Source organism: Gopherus evgoodei, unplaced genomic scaffold, assembly GCF_007399415.2.
Source record: "Gopherus evgoodei ecotype Sinaloan lineage unplaced genomic scaffold, rGopEvg1_v1.p scaffold_51_arrow_ctg1, whole genome shotgun sequence".
Taxonomy (NCBI): Eukaryota; Metazoa; Chordata; order Testudines; family Testudinidae; genus Gopherus; species Gopherus evgoodei.
In genome coordinates, this window is record NW_022060072.1 from 962,535 (window position 1) to 980,189 (window position 17,655).

Sequence of the window (17,655 nt, forward strand, 5' to 3'; positions counted from 1 at the left end):
TGGCCGCCCCGCCCCAGAGGTGGCTGCATCTCGGTGCCGGGCGAGGGGTCCCCGGGTACCCGGCCGCCCCGCCCCAGAGGTGGGTGCATCTCAGCCACAGAGGTGGGGGGGGGGAGAGGATTTCTAAGCTCATCTCTATGTCCTGGAGGACTAACCACCCCCTGCCTAGAGTGTACCCCTCCCTGAAAGGCAAAGGCTTCCTCTCTATGGTGCTAACCATAGAGTCCTAACAACTGCGTCTAGAGTGGCCCCGGCTTCAGCCCCTACTCTAGGCTGCCATGCTCTGGGTGGAGGCCAGGGTGACTCTAGGACTGGCCATAGAGACTGTGCCTAGACATGGCTCATGTGCCCCCCTCCCCCACTGTATCTCTATGGTAACGGCTGTGGGTGGTGACACTCTGCCTGGGACTCTATGGTGGTGGTCCTGGAGGACTCAGCCAGGGCTAGAACTGTCTCATCACCATGGAGATGCTGCTGAAGGAGGCACTCTGGCCTGCATCTCTATGGCAACAGGCCTGGAGGACTGCACTAGGCCGGCCACCCCTCCCCCCCCAAGACCACAGAGACATTGGCTAGAGCATCACCTCCCTGGCCATAGGCACCTGGCTAGGCCTCAGCTCTATGGTTCGAGGGGGGGTCTGGGCCAAAGCCAGTTGCCCCACAACCATAGAGAGCGGCTGGGGCGGGGGGGGCTAGAGCGGCAGCGGGAGGCCCACACACTAGGCAGCATCTCCAGGGGAAGGGGAGATTTTATGCAAATGAGCACGATGCATATGCAAAGCTAGACATGAGTGGGAGGCAGCGTTTGCATACAAGGGCGGGGGAATCAGCCCTGGGGGAATGGGGGGGGCAGGGCAGAGCTGGAGGCCGGCACACGCAGACACCCCAATGCTCCCAGGAACGGGGGGTCCCCGCTGCAGCCGCTTAGGGGGCGTCTCTGTCCAGCTCAGCAGTGGCTCCGGGCACCGGATCTGCAACGACAAAGGGGAGGGGGGACAATTGGGGTGAAAACCAGGCTGGGAGAAAGGGGACAGTGGGGGGGAACAGGGGGCTCACTGGTCTCCCCCCACTTACCTGGTCACTCGCCATTTGTTTCTCCTCTCGCAGGGGATGATCTGCCCCCAGCACCCAGCCCCACTGCTGCCTGGGGGGGATGGAAGACAAACCGTGGGACCCCACAATCCTCCTGACACTGGGCATAGACCCCAGGAGTCCTGGCTCCTAACCCCCCAGCCCCCACTCCCCTCCCAGAGGTGGGGAGAGAACCCAGGAGTCCTGGCTCCCAACCCCCCTGCTCTGACCCACCAGCCCCCACTCCCCTCCCAGAGCCGAGGAGAGACCCCAGGAGTCCTGGCTCCCAGCCCCCCTGCTGTAACCCACCAGCCCCCACTCCCCTCCCAGAGCTGGGGAGAGAACCCAGGAGTCCTGGCTCCCAGCCCCCCTGCTCTGACACACCAGCCCCCACTCCCCTCCCAGAGCCGGGGAGAGAACCCAGGAGTCCTGGCTCCCAGCCCCCCTGCTCTGACCCACCAGCCCCCACTGCCCTCCCAGAGCCGGGGAGAGAACCCAGGAGTCCTGGCTCCCAGCCCCCCTGCTCTAACCCACCAGCCCCCACTCCCCTCCCAGAGCCAGGGAGAGAACCCAGGAGTCCTGGCTCCCAGCCCCCGCTGCTCTGAGAGAGAACCCAGGAGTCCTGGCTCCCAGCCCCCCTGCTCTAACCCACCAGCCCCACTCCCCTCCCAGAGCCGGGGAGAGAACCCAGGAGTCCTGGCTCCCAGCCCCCCCTGCTCTAACCCACCAGCCCCCACTCCCCTCCCAGAGCCGGGGAGAGAACCCAGGAGTCCTGGCTCCCATACCCCCTGCTCTGACCCACCAGCCCCCACTCCCCTCCCAGAGCCGGGGAGAGAACCCAGGAGTCCTGGCTCCCAGCCCCCCCACTCTGACCCACCAGCCCCCACTCCTCTCCCAGAGCCGGGGAGAGAACCCAGGAGTCCTGGCTCCCAGCCCCCCCACTCTGACCCACCAGCCCCCACTCCCCTCCCAGAGCCGGGGAGAGAACCCAGGTGTCCTGGCTCCCAGCCCCCCCTGCTCTGACCCATCAGCCCCGCTCCCCTCCCAGAGCCAGGGAGAGAACCCAGGAGTCGTGGCTCCCAGCCCCCCTGCTCTGACCCACCAGCCCCACTCCCCTCCCAGAGCCAGGGAGAGAACCCAGGAGTTCTGGCTCCCAGCCCCCCCGCTCTGACCCACCAGCCCCTACTCCCCTCTCACCAGCTCTTCGCAGGCCATGTTTTCACTCATCACCAGCTCCGCGCCCAGCCAGGAGGTTCTGGGTGGGGGAAGGGTGTTAATTTGGGGGTACACAACCAGCCCCTCCTGCCCGTCTCTCCCAGCCTGGGCCTGGACAGGAGAGGGGACTGCTCACCAGGCCCCCAATTGCAGCTGTCTCTGGGGTGGGGTGTCCAGGCTACTGCCAGCCCAGCTGGGCAGGGCAGGGGAAAGTTATGGGGGCGGGATCTGAGGAACAGGTGTGGAGTTCATGGTAAAGGGGGGGCATGCCAGGGCAGGGGCATGGAAGCGGGGGGGGGCATGCCAGGATATGGGGGGGTCATTACCCAGCTGTTCCTCCCAGTCGCAGCCTCTCCAGCTTCTGGTGTAGCCGAGACACCTGGTTCCGGTACCTGTAGGGGGCACAGACAGACAAGTAGGGGGGTGCCCAGCTGGGGGGGGCACAGTGGCTCACCCCTTATTTCCCTGCGAGGGGGGGGACGGAGAAGTGGCTGTCAGTGCTCAAGGCAGGGAGGGCATGTGGGATAGATGGTCTAGGGGGGCCATGGGGGGCTTTGCTGGGGGGGCCAATGCGGGGGGGCTGGTGCCCTGGGGGGGGGGACTCACCTTTCCTCCCGGGTGTTGGCCTCGTTCACCCTCTGTGCCTCCAGCTGCTTCTCCTGCACCCACCGGGCCTCGAGTTGGTCCCGTGCCCGCAGCGCCGCCCCCAGCGCCGCCCGCAGCCCCTCGGCCTCCTGGCCCCGCTCCCACAGCTGGGCCTGCAGCTCCTGGCAGCGCTCTGAGAGCCCTGCCAGCTCCCGGGCACAGCGCCTCGCCCTGGGGGAGACACGCCGGCGGGTTAGAGCCCCCCAGGGCCAGGAGATGGGGGATATGGGGGGGAAATCGGGGGCTCACCTGGCCCGCTGCTCCTGGCATTCGGCCTCGCTGCATTTCAGGGCGTCGCTCAGATGGGACACGCTCTGGGCCAGCTGCAGGGGGGAGACGTGGGGGGGGTTAGTCCCACGGACGCTGGTGTCGTCCCCCCCCACGGCGCCTCCCCGACTCACCTCCTCCTCGGCCCCCCGCAGCTCCGCCAGCTCCACCGCCTGCTGCAGCTGCAGGGATGCCAGCTCCTGCGGGGTCCTGGGGGGCAGAAAGGGGGGACTGGGTCACAGCCCCCCCACGGCTCTGCAGTGCCCCTCACTCGCGACCTGCAGCCCCTGCCAGCCCAGCCCAGCCCAGCCCAGCCCCACCCAGCTCTGCAGTGCCCCTCACTCCTGACCCACAGCCCCCGGGAGCAGAGGATTATGGTCCCAGCTTCACCTGGATTCCTGGGTCCCTGGCTCCATCTGAAGTTTCTCTGCCAGCAGCCGCTCCAGGTCCCTGCGCTCCAGGAGTTTCTCATCTGCAAGTGAAGAAAGAAGAGGGGCTGGGAGCCCGGACTCCTGGGTTCTCTCCCCGGCTCTGGGAGGGGAGTGGGGGCTGGTGGGTCAGAGCAGGGGGGCTGGGCACCAGGACTCCTGGGTTCTCTCCCCGGCTCTGGGAGGGGAGTGGGGGCTGGTGGGTTAGAGCAGGGGGGCTGGGAGCCAGGACTCCTGGGTTCTCTCCCCAGCTCTGGGAGGGGAGTGGGGCCTGGTGGGTTAGAGCAGGGGGGGCTGGGAGCCAGGACTCCTGGGTTCTCCCTTGGCTCTGGGAGGGGACTGGGGGCTGGTGGGTCAGAGCAGGGGGGCTGGGCGCCAGGACTCCTGGGTTCTCTCCCCGGCTCTGGGAGGGGAGTGGGGGCTGGTGGGTTAGAGCAGGGGGGGCTGGGAGCCAGGACTCCTGGGTTCTCTCCCTGGCTCTGGGAGGGGAGTGGGGGTGGGGGCCAGGACTCTGCTGTGCCCCCCAACTCATGGCCCAGGCCCCGCCCCTCACTCACGGCTCTGCACCAGGACCCGCCCCTGGCTCTCGCCCCGCCCCTGCTCTCCACCAGGCCCTGCCCCCAGGCACTGGCCCCGCCCCACTCACAGCTCTGCACTAGGCCCCGCCCCCAGGCTCTGGCCCCGCCCCCCGCTTTGCACCAGGTCCCGCCCCCAGGCTATGGCCCCGCCCCCGTTTCCAGATCTGCAGCAGCCCCCCCCCCCCCCGACTCTGGCCCTGCCCCCCTCTCTGCACCAGGCCCCGCCCCCAGGCTATGGGCCCACCCTCGCTCACGGCTCCGCACCAGGCCCCGCCCCCAGGCTATGGCCCCGCCCCCGCTCACGGCTCTGCACCAGGCCCCGCCCCCGGCTCTGGCCCCGCCCCCACTCTCCGCCAGGCCCCGCCCCCAGGCTCTGGCCCCGCCCCCGCTCACGGCTCAGCACCAGGCCCCGCCCCCAGGCTATGGCCCCGCCCCCGCTCACGGCTCTGCACCAGGCCCCGCCCCCAGGATATGGCCCCGCCCCCGCTCACGGCTCTGCACCAGGCCCCGCCCCCGGCTCTGGCCCCGCCCCCGCTCACGGCTCTGGTCCTGCCCCCCCGCTCTGCACCAGGCCCCGCCCCTCGGCTCTGGCCCCACCCCCGCTCACGGCTCTGCACCAGGCCCCGCCCCGGTTCTGGCCCCGCCCCCGCTCACGGCTCTGCACCAGGCCCCGCCCCCGTCTCTGGCCCCGCCCCCACTCTCCGCCAGGCCCCGCCCCCGGCTCTGGCCCCGCCCCCAGGCTATGGCCCCCCCCGCTCACGTCTCTGCACCAGGCCCCGCCCCCGGCTCTGGCCCCGCCCCCAGGCTATGGCCCCGCCCCCGCTCACGGCTCTGCACCAGGCCCCGCCCCCAGGCTATGGCCCCGCTCCCGCTCACGGCTCTGCATCAGGCCCCGCCCCCGGCTCTGGCCCCGCCCCCGCTCACGGCTCTGGTCCTGCCCCCCGCTCTGCACCAGGCCCCGCCCCCCGGCTCTGGCCCCGCCCCCCGGCTCTGGCCCCGCCCCCGCTCACGGCTCTGCACCAGGCCCCGCAGCCGCCGCGTCTCACGCTCGCGCCGCTCCAGCTCCCGGCGCACGTGACTCCTCCAGGCCGGGCCAGGCCCCGCCCCGTCCATCGCTTCCGGGTCACGTGCGCCGGCGCGAGCAGATGTAGCGCCGGGCGGAGGGGCGGAGCGCGGCCGGCGCATGCGCTGAGAGCGGCGGGGCGGGGCCGGCGCGCGGGGCCATGGCCACTTACAGCGTCGCCAACGAGCGGCTGCGGGTCCTGGAGGAGCTGGAGCGCGAGATCGGCGCCTCGCTGCAGAGCGCGGGTAGGGACGGGGCCAGCGCCGGGAGAGGGGCGGGGCCAGCGCCGGGGGCGGGGCCGGGCTGCAGAGCGCGGAGCGGGGCGGGGCCGGGCTGCAGAGCGCGGGTAGGGGCGGGGCCAGCGCCGGGGGCGGGGCCGGGCTGCAGAGCGCGGGTAGGGGCGGGGCCAGCGCCGGGGGCGGGGCTGGGCTGCAGAGCGCGGGTAGGGGCGGGGCCAGCGCCGGGGGGGGGGGCCGGGCTGCAGAGCGCGGGTAGGGGCGGGGGCGGGGCTGGGCTGCAGAGCGCGGGTAGGGGCGGGGCCAGCGCCGGGGGCGGGGCTGGGCTGCAGAGCGCGGGTAGGGGCGGGGCCAGCGCCTGGGGGCGGGGCGGGGCTGCAGAGTGCGGGTAGGGGCGGGGCCAGCGCCTGGGGGCGGGGCTGGGCTGCAGAGTGCGGGTAGGGGCGCGGCCAGGGGCGGGGCGGGGCCAGAGCGTGGGTAGGGGCGGGGCCAGCGCTGGGGGGGGCGGGCAGGGGCGGGGTCGGGTTGCTGAGGGCGGGGCGAGGGGCGGGCCATGTGGGGGTGGGGCGTGGCTAAAGGCCGTAGGCGTGTCCTGGCAGCAGGTCTGGGGACGTGGCTAAAGGGCAGGGCAGAAGGTGCAGGGATGGGGGTGCTGGGGAATTCCCCCGGGAGGAGGGGGAGCCGGGGGATCCCCTGGGGTGGGATGGGGGTGCTGGGGGATCCCCTGGGCGGAACCAGGGAATTCCCCTGGGGTAGGGGGAGCTGGGGGATCCCCTGGGGCAGGTGAGGGAGCTGGGGAATTCCCCTGGGGGAAGGGGAGCTGGGGGATCCCCTGGGGTGGGGCAGGGTGCCGGGGCAGTTCCAGCCAGCGTGTCAGGCCTGGAACAGGGGGGGCACTTTGGTACGAGGCTCCCGCCCCATCCAGGAGGGAGGGCTTATCGGGGCGCCCCCTCACCCAGGGAACGTGATCCTGGAGCTGTCGAAGGAGAAGCCGAACGAGCGGCTGCTGGAGCGTCAGGCTGCCCAGTTCACCGCCTCGGTGCAGAAGGTGGAGTCGGAGCTGTCGGGCCAGATCCGCTACCTCACCCAGGTGAGGGGGCGGGGCCGGTGCGGGGGGGCGGGGGCGGCGCGGGGGCGCTCAGGCTCACCCCATCTCTCTGCCGTCTCCCCCCCACACAGGTGGCCACGGGGCAGCCCCACGAAGGCTCCAGCTACTCGGCCCGCGAGGGCTGCCAGATGGCGCTTAACCGGGTCGACTACGCCCGGGTGAAGCTGGGGGAGCTGGCCCACACCTGCGAGCACATGCTGGAGCAGTAGGGGGCGCCGTCGGGAGCTCAGCACACGCCAAGGACACGCCAAGGACACGGGATCGCCGCTGGGCTCTGCCGTTTGCCACAGCCGTGACCCGTTGGACACATGAGGAGGCCCCGGGACACGCCGCAGCACGCGCTGGGGGTCAGGCAAGCCCTGGGATGAGACGGGATCTCAGGCCTGGCGTGGCGTGGGATCAACACGGCGGCTGGGCCACGCTCCAACATATGGACTGGTGTCCCCCCACCCCCCGGGCGTACCGGGAACATGCTCTGACCCACACAGTCACCGAGTCTCAGCTCGGGGGGCAGGCGGGGGCTGTTTTTTCTACTGCCTGTGTTAAATAAAAGGGGAAAATACCCAAATTGCCCCACGCTGTGTACCTTGGGGGGGGATGGGGCAGGAGCTGGCAGTGGGGCAGCCCCATGCCTGGAAGTGCAGGAGCAGGGAGCCCCCCATTTGGGTCTCCCCCCAGTGTAAATCCCCCCTCCCCCCCCACGTCCGGGTTCCACACCGATCCCGCCCCCGCTCCAGCCTCCGTACAGAGGAAGTGAAAGTGTCTGGTAGCTGGAGGGGGGATGGGGGGGGCTCTCTCCAAAGTTGCCCCCCATCGGTCTCAGGGGGGCCCCCCTTGCACGCCGGGGGTTCAGGCCAGTTCCAGGTGCCGCCCCCTCCCCCCAGAGAGACCCTTGGAGAGCCCTCCTGGCACAAATGCAGGGATCTGGGAGGCGCCGGGGGGGCACCCCAAAACCGTGCCCACCCCCCATGAATAACCAGCCGCAGCCTCCTACAAACCTCTGTATTAAAGCTCTGACATGCTGTACAAGGGGAATAAATTAGTGGGGGCTCTGCGGGGCGGGGGCAGGACGCGTGCATCTCCCCAGAGCCAGTGTACCTCGTCCGTGGTTAGAGATTAGCTTAGTGTGGGGGGCAGCTCTGCGGGGGCCCCCCCCGGAGCCGGGGTCCTTCATCATTAGACCCCCAAACCCCCTCCCCTGCATACCATCACCCCCCCGCCCCCAAGGAGATCAGTGGGGATTCGGTGCTGGGGTCCGTTCGTGGGGGTAGCCGTCCGTCAGCCCAGCTCGCAGGGATAGTACAGCGTCCCAGTGCCTGGGGGGGGGCAATAAAACAGGGGGGTAAGAGCAATCCAAGGACCCCCCAACCCAGCCCGGCCAGGGCCCGCTCTGAGGAGCTCCCCACGGGTAGCAGAAGAGTGGGCAAGGTGGAGGGGATAAATCGGGAGGAGAAACAACCCCCACGCCCTGGGCCTGGGGGAGTAGTTGGGGGGCCAGCGGTGGGGGGACAAGACTGGGCAGAGATGGGGCACAGCGGCGGAGTGTCTAGGAAAATGACCTGGAGGGGCTCAGAGCCCAGGGATGGGGGTGGATTGGCCATAGGAGGTGCAGGGGGGCACAGATTGGGGGTGGGGGATGGATTAGCTGTGGGGGGGATGTGGGGAGCACAGACCAAGGAGGGGGTGGATCGGCTGTGGGGGAAATGTGGGGGGCACAGATCAGGAATTGGGGGGTGGATTAGCCGGGGGGCACAGATCGGAGGTGGGGGTAGATTATCTGGGGGAGGAACGTGGGGGACACAGGGGGATGGATCGGCCATGGGGGGGAACGTGGGGGGCACAGACCAGGGAGGGGGTGTGGATTGGCCGTGGGGAGTGCAGGGGGTCACAGACTGGGGGTGGGGGTGGATCAGCTGTGGGGGGTGCGGGGGGGCCCAGACCAGGGATGGGGATGGATCAGCGGTGGGGGGTGCAGGGGGCATAGACCGGGGTAAATAGTCAGTCCCCCCCATGGAAGCAGGGCCTCCCAACCCTGCTGCCCTGCTCACCTGAGTCTCTGTGGGGGGAGCCGGGTCCCGGGGGGGCCCGCTGGTGCCTCCGGCAGAGCATGTAGGTCAGGACCCCCACCAGCACCAGGATGATGCCCACCAGCACCGGCACGGCCGTGAGGTAGTGACGGGGCTGCGTGGGGAGGGGGCCATTGCCTGCTCCCTCCCCCTTCCGGGGCGCCAGGCCGGGCCCCCAAACGGGGTCTGCAAGACAAAGGGGAAGGGGGTTAGAAACTGGAGGGGGTAAGGATCCCTTCCCCCTTGGGGGATCCCAGCCCCACGGAGAGTCCCCCTCATGGGGGATCCCAGCTGTGAGCTCACCGGTGGTCAGGGCTTCATCCGTGGGGCTGGCCATGGGTCCGTGCGGTGCCGACGGTCTGTCTGAGGGTCCGTGGGGATCTGGGGGTCTGGCCGTGGGTCCGTGTGGCACCGGGGGTCCGTCTGAGGGTCCGTGGGGCTCCATGGGGCTGGCCGTGGGGCTCTGGGGCTGCAGGCGGCTTGGGGGGGGGTCCATCTGTGGATCCATGGGGTTCTAGGGGTCGGGCTGTGCTGGGCATGGGGGGGTAGGCGTTGGGGGGCAGGGGCGCGTTGGGGGGGTTCGGAGCCAGCACCCCGCCCCCTTGGCGGGCATCAATCCTTCCGGCTTCTGCAGGACATGGTGAGTTGGTGACCTGGTTGGGCCTGACGGGAGGGCCCTTGCCCCCCTGCCCCCCGGCAGTGTCAGCTCCACCCCCCAGCACCCCACTGCCATGCTGCCCTGCCCACCCCACCCAGCGCAGGGCCTCCCCCTCTTCCCCCGTGTGCCCCCCTGTGAGACCCCCCCCCCACCTGTAGGATCTGGGGCCCTCACCCCCAGCTCCAGAGGGAGGGGTTGGGGGTCACACCCACCTTTCTTCTCCCAGAGCCCCCGGAGCTCGGTCACCCAGTCGGCGCTGGCCAGCCCACAGATCTGTATTCGGGGCAGCTCGAACCTGGGGGGCAGGGGGCAGAAGTGAGGGGGGAAGGATAGCGTGGGGGAGGCTGGCGGGGGGCAGGGACCAAGGGGGGGTCAGGGGAGCTTGCAGGGGGAGGGTTTGGTGGGGAGGATGCGGATGGAGGGGTTGGCTGGGGGGTCCGGGGGCGTCTCCGGGACTGGAATTTGCAGCACTAGGAAATGGGGGTGTCTGGAATTTTTTGAGAACTTTGTCACCGGCTGAGGGGCGTAGTATGGGCTGGGGGGGGGAAGCAGGGGGTGTTAGGGGCTGGCAGGGGGCAGTGGGGGGGGTATGGGCTGGCAGGGGGGAAGTGAGGGTGTTAGGGGCTGGCGGGGGGAAAGTGGGGGTGTTAGGGGCTGGCAGGGGGTAGCGGGGGGGTTATAGGCTGGCAGGGGGGAAGAAGGGGGTATTATGGGCTGGCGGGGGCATTCGGGGTGGTGGGGGCAGCGAGGGGTATTATGGGCTGGTGGGGGTGTTGAGGCTGGCGGGGGCAACGAGGGGTATTATGGGCTGGCGGGGGCGTTCGGGGCGGCGGGGGTACGTACCGGACGAGGTGCCCCCCGCAGGCCTGGTACCCCTTCACTTTGTCGGCGAGGTCCTGGAGCCGGCCCCCGGGGGCCCTCATCAGCCTCTGGCATTTGCAGAGCCCGAGTGCGCCCCCCTCGTTCCCCCAGCCTGGGGGGGGACAGCTGGGGTTAGGGGTCAGCCACTGGGCATAGGGCGTGTTGGGTCTGACCCCCGATACGGCCAGCCCAGCCCCCCCGGGAGAGATCTGGGGGGGGTCCCAGCCAACCCCCCAGGGGAGAGATCTGGGGGGGGTCCCAGCCCAGCCCCCCCGGGAGAGATCTGGGGGGGCGGTCCCAGCCAACCCCCCAGGGGAGAGATCTGGGGGGGGGTCCCAGCCCAGCCCCCCCAGGAGAGATCGGGGGGGCGGTCCCAGCCAACCCCCCAGGGGAGATATCTGGGGGGGGGGTCCCAGCCCAGCCCCCCCAGGAGAGATCGGGGAGGGCGGTCCCAGCCAACCCCCCAGGGGAGAGATCGGGGGGGGTCCCAGCCCCCCCGGGGGCCTGGCCTGGGGATCCCAGCTGGAGCAAGGGATGGGCCGCAGGGGTGGGGGGTCACACACCCCCTGGCAGCGAGGACCTATGGGGGGGGTCAGTGGGGGGGAGGTTAGCCCAGAACCTCCAGCGGGCGGGGGCGGGTCTCAGCCTGGTGCCCCCCGGGGGAGATGGAGCCGGGCTCGGGGGGGGCTCGGGGCGCAGCTGGGATCCGGGGGTCTCGGGGCGCAGCTGGGCTCGGGGGGGCCCTTACCCGGCGGGGGGGCCCGCAGCAGGAGCAGCAGCAGGAGGGTCGCTCCGAGGCGGGGGGGCGCTGCCATGGGGCCGGCCACGAACCGAACCTGCCGCCCCGCCCGGGACCGGGAAGTTTTGAGCCGCCCGGGACTTTCCGGGGAGGCGGGACGGGTCCGGCCGGAGAGGGGGCGGTGCGTCCGGCTCCACCCCCCCGGCTCCCTCCCTGCCCCCCCCGGCACTGCCTGCAGCCTCCCCCCTGGCTTGCTGCAACTGCCCCCCCCCGACTCCAGTCCCCCCCGGCTCCCTGCCCGCCCCCCCCCGGCACTGCCTGCAACCTCCCCCCTGGCTTGCTGCAACTGCCCCCCCCCCGACTCCAGTCCCCCCCGGCTCCCTGCCTCCCCCCTCCATGCTGCCTGCAAACCCCCTCCCGGACTCCAATCCCCCCCGGCTCCTTGCAGCCCCCCAGAATCCACCTGCCCCCCACTCCTCCTAACTCTTCCACTGGCCCCCAGGGAACTGCCTCCCCCACCCTGGGACTGCCCCCAACATACCACCCCCCTGAATAGCCCCTGCTGCCTCCACACTCTGTGTTCTGTCCCCCCAACCCCCCCTCTCCAGGGCCCCTCCCCAAGTCCCCCCCTTGGCAGGACTCCAAGCATCCCCTCCCCCGTTGTGTTGTGAGTTTTCCCCATCAGGGTGGCACTGGAGGGGGCTAGAGTCACCCCAAAATTTGTCTTAGCCCCTCCCCTCCCTTTGGCAGGGTTACCCAAGAGTGAGGCTGGCCTGCCCCCACCCCACCGAAAACAGGGTTGTCGGGACTGGGACAGGTCGCCCCACGGCGCCTTTCGCTGGTGGGGGACATGGCCCTGCCCCAGCTGGGTCTTTGCACCTCGGCGTTCGCCGGGCATGGGGTGTTATGTGTCTCGTGGCGCCCTGTTAACTGGCCGGTGGCTTCGTTAAGAGCCAAATGGCTTTTTGTGGGTGGGGGGGTAGTCACAGGAAAAGTAACACACACACCCCCCCAAAAAAAACCCAATTTTAAAATAGTTTGGCTTTGCAGAGCGTGGGAATCTGGCTGGGTCCGGGTGGGATGCAGCAGGAAAAACTGGGGCTTGGTCTGAGTTTGGGGGGGGGGGTGTCCTTGTGTTGTTTTCGTTGCATGTTCCTGTTTTTGTTTCCTGGGGCTTTTCTGTGATTCATCCAGAGCCGGATGTGGAGGTGGTTATTGGCCGGCTGGGGAGAGAAAACGCACCCTTGGGTGCGTGGGGTTCGGAGCTTGGCAGCTGGGCCTGTGAGACGTCCAGCGCGGCCCCCGCAATCTTCTCTCTAGCCCCCCTCTTTCCCCTGCCCCGGGACGGGGCTGGTGCCGCCCCTGTTTGCCCCATAGCAGGGCCTGATTCTCTGCCTGGTACGTGGAGGGGGGAAGATACACCCTGATGGGGACGAAGGGGGCTGGGATCGGGGGAAGATTAGTAGAGACATCCTGGGTGGGGGCAGGAGCCTAAGGGGAGTTTGCAGGCCGGGGGAGCAGGGTGGGTTGGTTTAAAGCCATTTAAATCGCCAGTTACCACCCCTGACAGGTGTTTGTCCAGCCTGCTCTTAAAATCCCCAATGACAGAGATTCCCCCATCTCCCAGGGCAATTTATTCCAGTGCTTAACCCCCCTGACAGCCAGGAGGTGTTTGCTAATGTCCAACCTAAACCGCCCTTGCTGCAGTTTAAGCCCCTTGCTTCTTGTCCTGTCCTCAGAGATTAACAATAACAATTTTTCTCCCTCCTCCTCGTTAACAATCTTTTACGTACTTGAAAACTGTTCTCACGTCCCCTCTCAGTCTCCTCTTCTCCAGACTAAACCAACCCAAGTTTTTCAATCCTCCCTCATAGCTCATGTTTTCTAGATCTTTCATCATTTTTGTTGCTCTTCTCTGAACTCTCTCCAATTTGTCCACATCTTTCCTGCAATGTAGCACCCAGATCTGGACACAATACTCCAGCCGAGGCCTAATCAGCACGGAGCAGAGCAGAAGAATGACTTCTCGTGTCTTGCTTACAACACGCCTGCTCATACAGCCCAGAATGATGTTGGCTTTTTTTGCAACAGCGTCACACTGTTGGCTCTCATTGATCTCGTGACCCACTCTGACCCCCAGATCCCATTCCGCAGTGCTCCTTCCTACGCAGTCGTTTCCCATTTTGTGTGGGTGCAACTGACTGTTCCTTCCTAAATGGAGAACTTTGCATGTGTCTGTGACGAAGTGGGACTGTTCTTAATCTTTCCTCTGAATGCTGTGTGGGTGCCTCAGTTTCCCCGATGCAGTTCTTAAGTCGCTGGGTGGGGGGATAAAGGGGTGAGACTGTTGCAGAGCAAAGGGCCAGTGCACATAAATGGCCGACACTCTGTCTCCTGGCAACTAATGGCCCGGGCCCTTCCCCCCTGGAAGGGGATGGCTAAAGGTGGGGGAGAACAAAGAGGTCAGGTGACCTCCTGGCCCGGGGAAGGGGCTGAGCAGAGAGGAGGGGCTGGAGGGGGTTGTTAGTCTGGAGCTGGCTGAGGGCAGACGTGGGGGTCTGGCTCACTGCCCCCCAGAAAGGACCCGGCCGAGGGGTCCGGTTTGCGGTACCTACAAGCTCTGTTTTAGACCCTGTTCCTGTCATCAAATAAACCTCTGTGTTACTGGCTGGCTGAGAGTCACGTCTGACTGCGCAGTGGGGGGGGGCAGGACCCTGTGGCCCCCCCCCCAGGACCCTGCTGGGGCGACTCGCTGTGGGAAGCGCACGGAGGGGCAGAGGATGCTGAATGCTCCAAAGAGAGACCCAGGAGGGGAAGCCGTGGGAGCCAGAGACAGTCTGCCCCAAGGGAGAGGGGGCTCCCCAAAGCCCTGCCTGGCTTTGTGGGGAGCAGTTCCGGAGCAGCGCCCGGGGACCCCGTGACACCCGGAGGCAGGGGTAGCACTCACTGTGTTTGTCCTTATTGAATTTCCTCCCATTTACTTCAGACCATTTCTCCAGTTTGTCCAGATCATTTTGAATTTTAATCCTACCCTCCAAAGCACTTACAACCCCTCCCAGCTTGGTATCGGCCACAGACGTCATCAGTGTCCTCTCTGTGCCATTATCGAAACCATTGATGGAGATATTGAACAGAACCGGACCCAGAACAGATCCCTGCGGGACCCCACTCGTTATGCCCTTCCAGCCTGACTGTGAACCCCTGTGACGTCATGGACAGAATCTGGGTCCGGCTAGATCATTGTTGCAACCGCTGTGGTATATTTGCAGCGGGTGCTTTACCAAGGCTGTGGCGTGAGGTGTCCCTGGAGAGGTTGTGGTGCGCCGGGTGTGATTGTGCTGTCTGTGTGTGTGTGTCGGTTTCGTAGCTGAGGTAGGACTGTTTCGTATCTCAAGGTGTGTGATTCTAAGTACCCTCAGGGAAGCATTGGGGCGGCTTCTTGGGAACGGAATTTGCAAGTTAAATGCCCAATCAAGAAACACTTAACGGGCCATGGATCTTGGGAGACTCCAATCTGGATACGAAATCGACCTCGGGTCGTTCAGGATGGCATGTGCGCAATGGCTGCCGGCGCCTGTAGAAACTGAGTCACGTTATGAGTCTGATCGCGTCTCATTGAAAGGTGACAGGGCCAGAAAGAGTTAATTACCTCCCGGGCTGACCTGACCCAGGGCCCAACTGTAGAGAGGGGTTAGGAAGATCTGGGAATGAACCGAGCTGGGAAATGCAGCCGCATTGGTAGAGGTAGAAGGGGAGGTGTGTGCTCAGGCTTGGGATGGCAGCAGACAAGGCTTGTCTATTGCTGTGGCTTTGACTCAAAGGTCAGAAACGGAATATTAACGTTGGTGAAGACACTGGAGTGAAACAGGATTATTGTCTGTGTGTCTCTCTGGCGGTTGTGGTAACCTGTATCTGAACTCTTAATGGATACATTCCCCTGGGCTGATTGCCAGGATATTTGGGAGAAGGTGAGTTAAGCTGATTGTTTTCTCAAGTCGAAAGGCTGCTGGAAATGTATAAAAACCCTGGGGCACGATCCTGCTTCATCTCAGATCTGCTTTGGGTTTCAAGAGGGGAAACCTTAAGCCACAAGAATTGGGATCTCCCGTCACTGACTGGAGTCACCCTGAATATGGACATTGAACCTCTGGGCTGTTTCTAAAAGGACTTTTGGCAACTACAAGCTCCTCTCTGCTATGTCTGAACCTCAAGAATTGAATTCAGGTCTGTCTGTAGATTGATCTTTTAACCAACACTCTCTCTCTTTTCTTTTTAAATAAATTTTAGCTGAGTTAATAAGAATTGGCTCTAAGCGTGTGTTCTGGGTCAGATCTGAGTTATAATTGGACCTGCGAATGTGGCTGATCCTTTGGGATTGGAAGAACCTTTTCTTGTAGATGATGAGATAAGATTTTCAGGAATCATCATCGTATCTGACAGGTGTGTGTGGACGGAGGCCTGAGGCTGGGCACTGGAAGGGAACTGCGGGGTTTGGATTCGGAGTAACCAGTGAGGTGCTAGAGAAGCTGTTCTCTGCTGGTTGGGAAATCTAAGTGTTGGAATAACCACCAGCGTTTGGGGTCTGTCTGCCCCGTTTGGTTTGCGATTCACCCTGACTGAGTGACCTCAGCTGGCTCCCGCGGGCAGCACCGTCACACATGCCTGGACACGTGACTGGCCCAGGTGACTCCAAACTCCCTTTTGCTGTAGTTTTCCGCAGTAAGAACAAAGCGGGGTCCTCACCCCGGAGGAGAGTAGAAAAGGTGCCGCAGCTCCTCCATCCCGTCTCACTCCTGCTCCTCACCTCGGGAGGGACCTGGCTACAGACCCACGCAAGGACCCAGCCCAGCGGGGGTCCTGCAGCTTATCCCAGCCCGGCTACAAGCCTGAACCGAGAGCTTTGCCGTCACTGTACATAACCGATTCCAAGTCCCCAGTTCCAGCCCTCGGCTGCATCTTTTCCCTTTTATGAATAAACCTTTCGATTGTAGATTCTAAAGGGTTGGCAACAGCGCGATTTGTGGGTAAGATCTGACTTGTCTATTGAGCTGGGTCTGGGGCTTGGTCCTTTGGGATCAGGAGAACCTTGTTTCTTTTACTGGGGTGTTGGTTTTCATAGACTCATAGAAGATCAGGGTCGGACGGGACCTCAGGAGGTATCTAGTCCAACCCCCTGCTCAAAGCAGGACCAACCCCAACTCAATCATCCCAGCCAGGGCTTTGTCAAGCCGGGCCCTAAAAACCTCTAAGGGTGGAGATCCCACCACCTCCCTAGGGAACCCATTCCAGTGCTTCACCACCCTCCAAGGGAAATAGTGTTTCCTAATATCCAACCTAGACCTCCCCCACTGCAACTAGAGACCATTGCTCCTTGTTCTGTCACCTGCCACCACTCAGAACAGTCCAGATCCATCCTCTTTGGAGCCCCCCTTCAGGTAGTTGAAAGCAGCTATCAAATCCCCCCTCACTCTTCTCTTCTGCAGACTAAACAATCCCAGTTCCCTCAGCCTCTCCTCATAAGTCATGTGCTCCAGCCCCCTGATCATTTTTGTTGCCCTCCGCTGGACTCTCTCCAATTTGTCCACATCCTTCTTGTAGTGGGGGGCCCAAAACTGGACACAGTACTCCAGATGAGGCGTCACCAATGTCGAATAGAGGGGAATGATCACGTCCCTCGATCTGCTGGCCATGCCCCTACTTATACAGCCCAAAATGCCATTAGCCTTCTCGGCAACAAGGGCCCACTGCTGACTCAGATCCAGCTTCTCGTCCACTGTAACCCCACGTCCTTTTCTGCAGAACTGCTGCCTAGTCACTCGGTCCCTAGTCCGTAGCAGTGCCTGGGATTCTTCTGTCCTAAGGGCAGGACTCTGCACTTGTCTCTGTTGAACCTCATCAGGTTTCTTTTGGCCCAGTCCTCTAATTTGTCACGGTCCCTCTGTATCCTGTCCCTACCCTCCAGCGTATCGACCACTCCCCCCAGCTTAGTGACATCTGCAAACTCGCTGACATAACCATTTTCATACCCATCCGTCCCTAGAGCGAGCGGCGCTCGGGTGGGATACGGGGAACTGGGGTGTCTGAGGGAATTGCTGGGGTGACATGTGGTTACCCCGGGGGGTGAGACCAAACTCCTCCCTGGCTGGCGGGTTTGGTTTGCCTGGGTGTGCAAAGGACACCCAGCCTGGGGCTGTGCCTGCCCTGCTCTCAGCGATTTGTCCTCAGTTGGGTCCTGCCAGAACCAGCCACATTACCCCCCTCTTACCCCTCTCTGTGCCCCCCATCCCCCCAGAGCCAGGCCCAGGAGGGAGGGACGCGGACAGCGGGGAGGGGCTCAGGCCTGCCTTGTGCTGGGGCGGGGGCGTTTAAAATGAAGCGAGGAACGGAAGCCTTGTGGTTTCCGGTCACGCTGGGCCAGACATGCTGAGCTCTGGGAAGGGCCGAGTTATGAGCCGTGGGAAAGGCGGCGTAGGACAGAGGTCGTTAGCAGGAGCAGGGGCCTGCAGCAGTGTCCGTCTGGGAGGCACCCAGAGCCCTGGCCTCTGCCCCCCCGAGTCCCAAACCAGCAACCCAGCCTCAGGCAGCTCCCTCTCTCCGGGCTTCGTCTCACTTCCCAGGCAAAGCATCACTTGGTCGCATCTCCCCCAAGCCCCACCTGGTGCAGCACACAGGGAAACTGAGGCACACAAACCCGTGAGACTCGCATCCCGCAGAACACGG

At 65.3% G+C, this 17,655-nt stretch overlaps 3 protein-coding genes across 9 annotated transcripts; 1 reads left to right on the forward strand and 2 right to left on the reverse strand.

The window, feature by feature from the left end:
- Positions 1 to 11: 11 nt before the first annotated feature.
- Positions 12 to 5,412, reverse strand: LOC115643107 (autophagy-related protein 16-like). 4 transcript variants are annotated; one of them, XM_030546916.1, is made up of 9 exons: positions 5,215 to 5,412; positions 3,589 to 3,670; positions 3,333 to 3,408; positions 3,181 to 3,254; positions 2,893 to 3,102; positions 2,613 to 2,678; positions 2,262 to 2,326; positions 1,075 to 1,144; positions 850 to 971 (listed from the first exon to the last, which is right to left on the reverse strand). In XM_030546916.1, the coding sequence occupies exons 1-9, from the start codon at positions 5,387 to 5,389 to the stop codon at positions 947 to 949; spliced, it is 843 nt and encodes a 280-aa protein (XP_030402776.1). In that variant the 5' UTR covers positions 5,390 to 5,412; the 3' UTR covers positions 850 to 946. The 4 variants fall into 4 exon arrangements, with proteins under 4 accessions (XP_030402774.1, XP_030402773.1, XP_030402776.1 ...); XM_030546917.1 differs by having other exon boundaries at positions 882 to 971; positions 2,269 to 2,326; XM_030546914.1 differs by lacking the exon at positions 1,075 to 1,144 and having other exon boundaries at positions 12 to 971; positions 2,269 to 2,326; positions 5,251 to 5,412.
- MED11 (mediator complex subunit 11) lies at positions 5,394 to 7,183 on the forward strand. The gene is made up of 3 exons (XM_030546927.1): positions 5,394 to 5,512; positions 6,463 to 6,593; positions 6,683 to 7,183. Exons 1-3 carry the CDS (start codon positions 5,428 to 5,430, stop codon positions 6,818 to 6,820), a joined length of 354 nt encoding a protein of 117 aa, XP_030402787.1. The 5' UTR covers positions 5,394 to 5,427; the 3' UTR covers positions 6,821 to 7,183.
- Positions 7,184 to 7,818: 635 nt separating this feature from the next.
- LOC115643109 (proline-rich protein HaeIII subfamily 1-like) lies at positions 7,819 to 11,085 on the reverse strand. 4 transcript variants are annotated; one of them, XM_030546922.1, is made up of 5 exons: positions 10,945 to 11,083; positions 10,179 to 10,308; positions 9,548 to 9,630; positions 8,660 to 8,863; positions 7,819 to 7,927 (listed from the first exon to the last, which is right to left on the reverse strand). In XM_030546922.1, the coding sequence occupies exons 1-5, from the start codon at positions 11,009 to 11,011 to the stop codon at positions 7,890 to 7,892; spliced, it is 522 nt and encodes a 173-aa protein (XP_030402782.1). In that variant the 5' UTR covers positions 11,012 to 11,083; the 3' UTR covers positions 7,819 to 7,889. The 4 variants fall into 4 exon arrangements, with proteins under 4 accessions (XP_030402782.1, XP_030402783.1, XP_030402784.1 ...); XM_030546923.1 differs by lacking the exon at positions 10,179 to 10,308 and adding an exon at positions 8,981 to 9,305 and having other exon boundaries at positions 10,945 to 11,028; XM_030546921.1 differs by lacking the exon at positions 7,819 to 7,927 and adding an exon at positions 8,981 to 9,305 and having other exon boundaries at positions 8,773 to 8,863; positions 10,945 to 11,085.
- Between the last annotated feature and the right edge of the window lie 6,570 nt (positions 11,086 to 17,655).

Excerpts from the sequence above, each read along its gene's own strand:
- LOC115643107 (XM_030546913.1), bottom strand. The coding sequence starts at position 5,389 with ATGCGCCGGCCGCGCTCCGCCCCTCCGCCCGGCGCTACATCTGCTCGC. Across the intron at positions 3,255-3,332 it reads TGCGGGGGGCCGAGGAGGAG|CTGGCCCAGAGCGTGTCCCA; the intron begins GTGAGTCGGGGA and ends TCCCCCCTGCAG. Across the intron at positions 2,327-2,612 it reads CGACTGGGAGGAACAGCTGG|AACCTCCTGGCTGGGCGCGG; the intron begins GTAATGACCCCC and ends TCCCCCACCCAG.
- MED11 (XM_030546927.1), top strand. The coding sequence starts at position 5,428 with ATGGCCACTTACAGCGTCGCCAACGAGCGGCTGCGGGTCCTGGAGGAG. Across the intron at positions 5,513-6,462 it reads CGCCTCGCTGCAGAGCGCGG|GGAACGTGATCCTGGAGCTG; the intron begins GTAGGGACGGGG and ends CCCCTCACCCAG. Across the intron at positions 6,594-6,682 it reads AGATCCGCTACCTCACCCAG|GTGGCCACGGGGCAGCCCCA; the intron begins GTGAGGGGGCGG and ends CCCCCCACACAG.
- LOC115643109 (XM_030546921.1), bottom strand. The coding sequence starts at position 11,011 with ATGGCAGCGCCCCCCCGCCTCGGAGCGACCCTCCTGCTGCTGCTCCTG. Across the intron at positions 10,309-10,944 it reads GCTGCGGGCCCCCCCGCCGG|GCTGGGGGAACGAGGGGGGC; the intron begins GTAAGGGCCCCC and ends GTCCCCCCCCAG. Across the intron at positions 9,306-9,547 it reads GGGGCTCTGGGAGAAGAAAG|AAGCCGGAAGGATTGATGCC; the intron begins GTGGGTGTGACC and ends CATGTCCTGCAG.